We start from the raw sequence: 9012 nt of genomic DNA on the forward strand, positions 1-9012 counted from the left end.
AGCAAGTAACCGGGCAGGGTTGAATAAGTTATCTGCGAAGAAAAACAGTTTTTACGCTGTTCTTTTATCGTTGACGTGGAACATGATAGAAATTGAGCAAAAGTGAACCTTGGATAGTTCTTCTGCCGTTCACATGTCTGATTTAACCAGAACAAATAATGCTGTCTTGTCTTGATGCAGGCTGTAATTTTAGAATTCTAAATTCAACGTCTAATTATGGAAAACAAGCAACAATCGTTTCTGGTGGAAGAATGCGTAATCCTACAAAATTAAACAAATTCCTGATTCTTGACTTACATACCATGCCCAACTAACTGCCGGTTAGGAAGAACATGTCAACGATTAAATGCATGCTTTGCGATTATTGAGATCTACCTACGCAGTGGCATTCTGCAGTAGAAAATAATACTAAAATATCACGATGTCAAGCAACGGTGTTGCTCCTGGATCTCTGTTAATTGCCGGCATATGGCTCCTACAGGAATCATTGAGGAAACGGACCTTCTGGTACCCAACTCCGATCATTTGCATAAGGAGTACGCCATTGGTTTACAGGCTGTGATGTAAAAGGGTGACCTGCAAACTTTAGGCCACGTTCAGTCTTTGGTTTTATGGTTGGTGATATTTTTGTGCAGAGACGTCAGGGAGGGAGGGTCGGTACTGTAAAAGTAAACCACTATATCAGCATTTAAAGAGAAAACGACTGCAATATATGGGTTTAAGTACTAAATGTCACAGTCCCTCTGTATATTCTTTAATTTAATAAGATGCTGAGTCCCTCCGGTGTTATAAATGCACATTTTAAACGTATAAATGGGAAAACTGCCTACAAAAACTTATAATCCAATTATAAAACTTAAAACGTGTCTATTGTTGAACAGACTTCATTTACAAAACAACCTCGTTTACAAACAAAAACCGAGCACACTAAATTATGAAATTTCTACAAACCAATATATTAACATGAATTAGTATACAATATAGATTTTAAAATCGTGCTGATTAAAACAATTATAATGTATGCCGTGCTTATCTAAAAAGAACATGGCGGTTTCGATAAAATGAGAGAGGGGAGACGAGTAACAGCGTCAATAAATCACTCCGGTCCAATGTTGTTCCCGGGAGATTTTTTGATGGATTAAATTAAGCACTTCCATTTCCATCTCCCACCTGATCGCAGCCCTATAAATCCCAACAGCTGATCAACAGACTTCAGAAATCCAAGAGCTTGAAACGGTGAGGCTGTGCAAGAGGAAACTATCTGCTCTTTCACCACGGCATTAATAAATATACTCGGCTGTTTTGAAATAAATTAAAACATAAATAAGGAGCTAACATCGTCAGTTGAAGAATACAAAAAAGAATATTTAAATTTGAAGCTGCAATCAACAATTTCTTTTCATCGATCACGTTTTGCAGTTCTAGTCTGGCGAGAGCAGCACGAGGACGCCAGAGCGGATCTTTCACTGCGGGGAGCTGTCCGAGGGCTGTATTACATGCGCGTGCCACAAAAAGGGAGCTATCCAGTGCTGAAGTTGCATTTCTGTACAGCAAGACGCGGCGTTGCGGGGCATCAGCAGCGGCTAGGCAAAACGAGCGACGGCTTGCGTTTTTACTGGGTTGGTAACAGAATCTCAGCACAACGAGGCCATTCCGACGTAAAATAGACTGCACCTGTGTTGCATGAAGACAGAAAGAAGACTTCGTACCTCACGAGTGTTCCGTGCAGCATCAAAACATGCCAAGGTCTTTCCTGGTTAAAAAGGTTAAGCTTGATGATTTTTCATCCACTGATCTCGAAAGCTCGTATGGCAGATCCAGGACCGATCTCAGTCTGCGGTTTCATGACAAGGGTAAATTACTTGCTATTTTTATGAGATAGGCTTTAGGCTACTGTAACATGTTAAGTAACATGTGCTTAATGTGTTTAATTGTTTACACAATTTCGTCTGCTTCTGCAATGTTGCTGTGTTGGAAGTATCTCAATAGTTGCGTGCTAAATTAGCTTCTCTGACCCCGTGGTCATACTGTATTGAGTCGTATGGCTGGTACGTTGTCTTTGTCGAGTCTGCACATTTTTTGCGTTGGATCTGTAAAATGTTCAGTACCTTTGAAAATGTGCCAGTGTATTTGGGCCACTAAACACGATGCGTTTCTTTGCCGGACAGTATAACGGGTTCACGTTCACCTTTAAGCGTGTATCATCGATTAGTGTACTTATAACTTCGGTGCTATGACCCTAGTGCTGCAACATCACGTATGTATTTGTCCGGCAGCACTAGATCATGAAAATTAGTACATGTACTCACAGAGACACAGCCTATTGAAGGAACGCTTGATCATATTTCAGACTATTATGTACGCTCTATATAACATAGGCATCCTACACACTTCCATAACTGAGCTATGTGTCTGGAAGTACATTTGTTGAATATAGGTATTCGCTTTTTGTGGTTTTAAAATAGAGTGGGTTTCTCATCGACCCCCTTTGTGTAAAAGCTTCGTCAGAACGGCAAATGCAATTGTTAACGGAAGCGATATTATTTCCCCTGCCTTTGTCCCTAAATAGGTTACTATGCTAACTGAAAAGGAGAGATATTGATTCGTTGGAATGTTATGTAAAAATCAGACATCATTTAAGTTGGCTTCTGCATCTTACTGTAAATAGCTGAAATAATACAAGTGCTGTGAAGTGCTGTAGCAAGGAAATTAAGTGGAATGCTGCCAGCGATAGGTTGTTGCATCTGTTAACCCTCGATTCTCATTCGATTTCCCATGTGAATAGCAATAATTGAATAACGATCTTGTTCTTTTCAACACCAGGGTACATTAGTGACTACATCAGCCCGTCTGTGTATGACGGTGAAAGCGACAATGCCATCAAAGTGCCCTCGCCCGAACCCATCTACCATGGCATACACAGTGATTATGGAGCCCCGGATTCAGATCAGCCAGACAGCCCACAGTCGGAGATATCATCTGGTTACATCAACGGCGACAATGCCGTGAGTGAAGGTTACACTGTGGATGCCTTCTTTATCACAGATGGGAGGTCGCGGAGGAAAGTCATCAACAGCCCCAGGACCGTACAGCGCCACACTTGCAACGAGTGCGGGAAAACCTACGCTACGTCTTCCAACCTGAGCCGGCACAAGCAGACCCACCGGAGCATGGATAGTAAGATGGCAAAGAAGTGCCCAACTTGTGGAAAGGTGTATGTCTCTATGCCGGCCATGGCCATGCATTTGCTGACCCACGACCTAAAGCACAAGTGTGACATATGCGGTAAGGCTTTCAGCAGACCCTGGCTCCTCCAGGGCCACATGAGGTCACACACTGGCGAGAAGCCTTTTGGATGTGCACACTGCGGAAAAGCGTTCGCCGACCGCTCCAATCTGCGTGCGCACATGCAGACTCACTCCGCTTTCAAGCACTACAAATGCAAACGATGCAACAAGACCTTTGCTCTGAAGTCCTACCTGAACAAGCACTACGAGTCCGCGTGTTTTAAAGGCGCGTTCTCGCCTTTGAGGCCACTGGAAGCATGACTTCCTTGCTCGTGAACACAAAATGAACTTCCAGCTTTCCTCCCTTTTCCTTGAAACCTGATGATAGCACATTTTTCTCGAATTTTTTCTGCAATGAACCCTAGGAAAAATATGGATTCTTCGCATGTACCTTAACATACTTTTTGTTCTCTATTTCCCCACGTAGACTATGCCCCTATATCCATACGTATAGGCCTACAGCCGAAATGTGTATTTTGCCAAAACTCAGTGAAGACATTGAAAATGTCTGTTTCTCACAAAAGGTCAAACCTTTTCAAATTACTGGATAATATTGTACTTCTGCCAGTGACCATAAAGGTGTTCAGCATCGAGGTAAACTTATTTATTCATTCATTTATTTATTTGTGTATTTATTATGTGTTTAACTTTAATCCGTGTAAAGTCTTTATTTGCACTTTATAATTTAATATTGTTTGCAAAGCCTTCGTCATCAATATGCCAAAGCATTTGCCACTTTCTGAACATTGTCCATTTATTTTGTTTACTACCTTTTCAAAGTAATTGCATGCAAAAAACGAAATCTATGCCAATATTACGAAGCTTTGGATTTTGCCAAAATCTAGTTAGCGTTCGTGGGCAATATTTCTTGGGATCTCATAAGGAACTATAGAGCAATAATGACTTAATGCATGGTATTTTTTAAAAGTAAAGAAATAGTACTTATAACAGTTTTAAAAATCAGGTATGGTTTTATCCAGTATTCTTAGTAGTCATAAAGAAATCCAATATCAGGGAGATGCCAATGTAGTATTAGAGGATTAAATTGACTTGGGGTGGGGGGAGGGGTCCTTTTGTATATGGTTATGCACTGCCTGCCTCTAATTTAACGTAGTTTTAGAACGTAGGCTTGTGGCGCTGAGTGATCAGCTCCGAGCGATTCAGAACATTTCTCCAAATCTGCGGAACGGCCACTGAAGCCAAAATAACGGCACAGGCCATCAACCATTTCACCAGAGGACAAGTGGGGTCACTTCCATGCAAACCAGACTATTTGCACTGTATTCAGACTCAACTTGACCGAGAGTAAATGATGCCTTGTTTTAGCCAAGTGGAAGTTCGTCAGATTTGTCTTTAAAGCACTTCATATACGTTTCCAACTTTAAAAAGTAGCACAAAACCTATAGATTCAGGTAGAAGGACCTTGTATTAGCTTGACCTCTGTTTTTGTACAATGAATAAAAGGAACCAACTGTTTATTGCAAGATGCCTTGTAAATATCCTTTGGAATTTAAAATTTTTACAACTGTAAAGAATCAAATTACATTATTTCTGGAGTTTTTTTCTTGAAAAACTTTTGACCAGTACAGTTTGAATGATGTAAGCACAATGACACCTGGCATTTTGTCTCACTTCATAATAAAGAACAAATAAACAAAAGCCAATTTGTGATTCCTTTGTTCCAACTAACGCACAGCAGGACTTCAAATATACGACACACAAACTTTATACAGCTAAAACATAAACAAATAATGGGATTAGCGAGACGGAAATGAACACTTTGTCCTTGTTTAAAGACAATGCCGATGACGTGATGGTTCTTGTTACAGTTTCCGTTTTACAAAAATGCATTTTGGAGTTATTGCTTTGTGTTTGTGCTAAGTACGACGATAAGAATTGAGGTCTTGTCCTGATCATTTTCACAATCATTCTGTATTGACAAACTGGAGCAAGCAATTTTGAGAGTGGTCTCAATTCTATAGGCTTCCGTATACTATCTTTATGGCTAACTGTCCCTATCGCGACAATTATCTTATTAAACAATACTTTATATATATATATATATATATATATATATATATATATATATATATATATATATATATATATATATATAGCTTCTCCAAAAGGCAGAGCGACGTTAAATAATGTGTGCAATAACTAAGTATTTGAATGCGGTTCAGTCCTGTCGAGAGTTATACGGCCTATATATATCCGTTCAGGAAAGCTGTGGTCCGCATTTCAATCTCAAATGACAATGACATTGATCAAAAATGGCCATGCCCTTAATACTGGGGATGATTAATTTTGCTTTCAGTTGCGTCTCGTGTTTCAAGGTTAGAGCCTGCTGGAAATAAGCAACTACTAATGCGGAAAGATTGGCTGTTGCCTCCTCTACTTAATGCTGACATGGCAGCATCGGATGCCGTGACGCAAAGCTCTCAACTGTTGATCTGACAAGCAAGGAACTGCAGTACGGACTGCGCTGTAGCTACACCGCGCACGTGCAAGAAAGCTTTACATATTTTGGTTTGTTGTCACCTCGTACAAAATTATACCAGGTTAGAATATTTAAATTGATAAACATTTTTTACTTTTTGTTGACTGTAATATATAGCCTATATAGTCGTATGTTGTCTTAACAAAAGTCTCGTTTCCCTCCCCTGATAATCAAAAACACTTCAGGACTTAATAACTATCAAGCTGTTTCCGCAAATTCATTAAAGCACACAAATGTCCCGCACAGTCATTGAGCAGCTACTGGGATGTAACGCTTTTTTCCAAGTCGCCTCGAGGTCTTGTTAAATCTTCTGGTTAATATTGTTTTAATGGTAAAATGTTTAAATGCTCGAATACATTCATGTCTACTATACAAAGGGCGGAATAAACAGTTTTAATGTCGAATATACACTGAAAGCGTGATATACTGTCCACCAGCGTACCCGATCCACTGTTTTATGCTTATAGAATATTATGGTAATCTTTAATTTTGCGTTGGTACAGTATTTTACTGCAGCAATCTTGGTGAAGTGCCTCAGGCATGAGGTTCAGGCTTCGGTTGAGGCTGAGTGAACAGGCCAGAAGCTCTTTATTACTTAATGGAACAGCCTTAAAATTTAATTGGTTGCTTTGGAGCCTGGTTTAGTGGATCCAGGTCCATGACTTTAACCTTGAGAAACACTGCTCTCAAACCAGATTGTGGCTCCAGCAAAATCAGCTTTCTGCCACCACGCAGGCCCCAGGTGGACTGTTATCCACAGGTTTGAACTGCTTCAAAGCACTTCTCGCAGATTGTCTGAAAACAACAGGTTTATATGTGGATGGTTAAACTGGGTTTAGAATTGTTTTATCCACACAACACCGCTCTCTTATAAATGATCTTTGTTCAAGTGTACAGGTTTTAGTTCGAGTGCAAACAAATAGAATGTGTTTTGTTGTCATGGGTCTGTAGTTTTGCATCATGTGTCAGTGCTTAGGGGCATAGAAGCTCAAGGTCATTTTCAGGGTCACTGTATCAAAACCACTTGTTCTGCATTTTATGCCATTGTTTCCTGATGGTATCTGTGATCTTTAGTCTGTATGATACAGTTTACACAGTAAACTAAGCACTTTGAAGATTTTTCAAGGTGCCTCTTTATAAAAGAGCCGTTGCTCTTCAGAAGGGCATGGGATCTGAACCTTTACCCCAATGGAGACATTCACACAAAAGGATAGTGACAGCCCTGAGCACATATTCTTTGATATGTCTCCACATTAATCTCTGTCAAAAGACAATTCAGGTACCAAGGTGTTGATTACTGGAGTGCTGGACTTCAGACCTAAGACACTGAATTGATTACATTTTGAACAAGACTGTTTGAACAACACGCGCGCATGCACACAAAACACACACAAACACAGTATAACTGTGGGTATAAACCATCTAAGAAACATTTTACCTAGGCATGTCATTGCTATGTTCATCTATGCAGAAAAGCAGTAACAGAGACTTCAAACGGGATGTAATATACTGATTAGAACTACACTCTCTCCCCCACCACAGGGTTTTCTCTGAAGTTACTGTTAACCAGGGAACCTCTGCACACATCGTGTCACATGTCATTTTCCCTGCTGAAAGGGCATGATTAATGGAATGATTCAGCATGCTTGTGATATTGTGGAAATTAATCCATTAATTCTTGCAAATCAGTTGTCTGCGCTCTGGATGGCTGCGCAGATCCCGGCACTCGGAGGGAATATCAATCGCGGCACTGCGGATTGGCACAGACGCGCGGCTTCGCTCCCGATTTTCGTCACAACGACGAGCTCGTTGGGGCTTTCCGTGGTCTTCTTCCTGCCCCTTCCATTTTACCGCCCACTCTCACCTTCAGATTTCAACTGGCCCTCTGTCTGCCCTCTGGCCAATAGACTTAAACCTGGGCCCTCCATCTGACGAGATTTAAACCTAGGCCCTCTATCTGCTAGAATTAAACCTGGGCCCTCTGGCGAATAGACTTAAATCTGGGCCCTCCATCTTACAGACTTAAACTTAGGCCCTCTGTCTGACAGACTGCAACCTGGGCCCTCTGATGGACTCAAACCTGCCCCTTTGTCTGAAAGACTCAAACCTGCCCCTCTGTCTGACAGATTCAAACCTGCCCCTCTGTCTGACAGACTCAAACCTAGGCCCTCTGTCTAACAGACTCAAACCTGCCCCTCTGTCTGGCAGACTCAAACCTGCCCCTCTGTCTGACAGACTCAAACCTGCCCCTCTGTCTGATAGACTCAAACCTGCCCCTCTGTCTGATAGACTCAAACCTGCCCCTCTGTCTGACAGACTCAAACCTGCCCCTCTGTCTGACAGACTCAAACCTGCCCCTTTGTCTGAAAGACTCAAACCTGCCCCTCTGTCTGACAGACTCAAACCTGCCCCTCTGTCTGACAGACTCAAACCTAGGCCCTCTGTCTAACAGACTCAAACCTGCCCCTCTGTCTGACAGACTCAAACCTAGGCCCTCTGTCTGATAGACTCAAACCTGCCCCTCTGTCTGATAGACTCAAACCTGGGCCCTCTGTCTGATAGACTCAAACCTGCCCCTCTGTCTGACAAACTCAAACCTTCCCCTCCGTCTGATAGACTCGAACCTGCCCCTCTGTCTGATAGACTCAAACCTGCCCCTCTGTCTGGCAGACTCAAACCTGCCCCTCTGTCTGACAGACTCAAACCTGCCCCTCTGTCTGACAGACTCAAACCTGCCCCTTTGTCTGAAAGACTCAAACCTGCCCCTTTGTCTGAAAGACTCAAACCTGCCCCTCTGTCTGACAGACTCAAACCTAGGCCCTCTGTCTGATAGACTCGAACCTGCCCCTCTGTCTGATAGACTCAAACCTGCCCCTCTGTCTGACAAACTCAAACCAGCCCCTCTGTCTGACAGACTCAAACCTGCCCCTCCGTCTGATAGACTCAAACCTGGGCCCTCTGTCTGATAGACTCAAACCTGCCCCTCTGTCTGATAGACTCAAACCTGCCCCTCTGTCTGACAAACTCAAACCAGCCCCTCTGTCTGACAGACTCAAACCTGCCCCTCTGTCTGACAGACTCAAACCTGGGCGAGGCGTCATGCCATTCAGCTCCCGCCGCCAGCAGTTTGCCAGAGGCCATTATCAGGCTAACTGCTCTAGTCTCTGGAGGCCGGAGTAATTGTGCTGGGGAGAGGGGCTGCATCAGCAGCATCCATTACTTAAC

The 9012-nt window shown here is 42.5% G+C and overlaps 1 protein-coding gene across 1 annotated transcript; it reads left to right on the forward strand.

Annotated features, from left to right (window-relative positions):
- Nucleotides 1–1235: 1235 nt before the first annotated feature.
- Nucleotides 1236–4319, forward strand: scrt1a (scratch family zinc finger 1a). The gene is made up of 2 exons (XM_061256096.1): nt 1236–1853; nt 2824–4319. The coding sequence occupies exons 1-2, from the start codon at nt 1739–1741 to the stop codon at nt 3546–3548; spliced, it is 840 nt and encodes a 279-aa protein (XP_061112080.1). The 5' UTR covers nt 1236–1738; the 3' UTR covers nt 3549–4319.
- The last annotated feature ends 4693 nt before the right edge of the window (nt 4320–9012 follow it).

Source organism: Conger conger, chromosome 9, assembly GCF_963514075.1.
Source record: "Conger conger chromosome 9, fConCon1.1, whole genome shotgun sequence".
NCBI lineage: Eukaryota > Metazoa > Chordata > Actinopteri > Anguilliformes > Congridae > Conger > Conger conger.

What these genes read in the sequence shown, in the direction of transcription:
- scrt1a (XM_061256096.1), top strand. Translation starts at nt 1,739, where the DNA reads ATGCCAAGGTCTTTCCTGGTTAAAAAGGTTAAGCTTGATGATTTTTCA. An exon ending in TCTGCGGTTTCATGACAAGG is followed by an intron (nt 1,854 to 2,823) that starts GTAAATTACTTG and finishes TTTCAACACCAG; the next exon opens with GGTACATTAGTGACTACATC.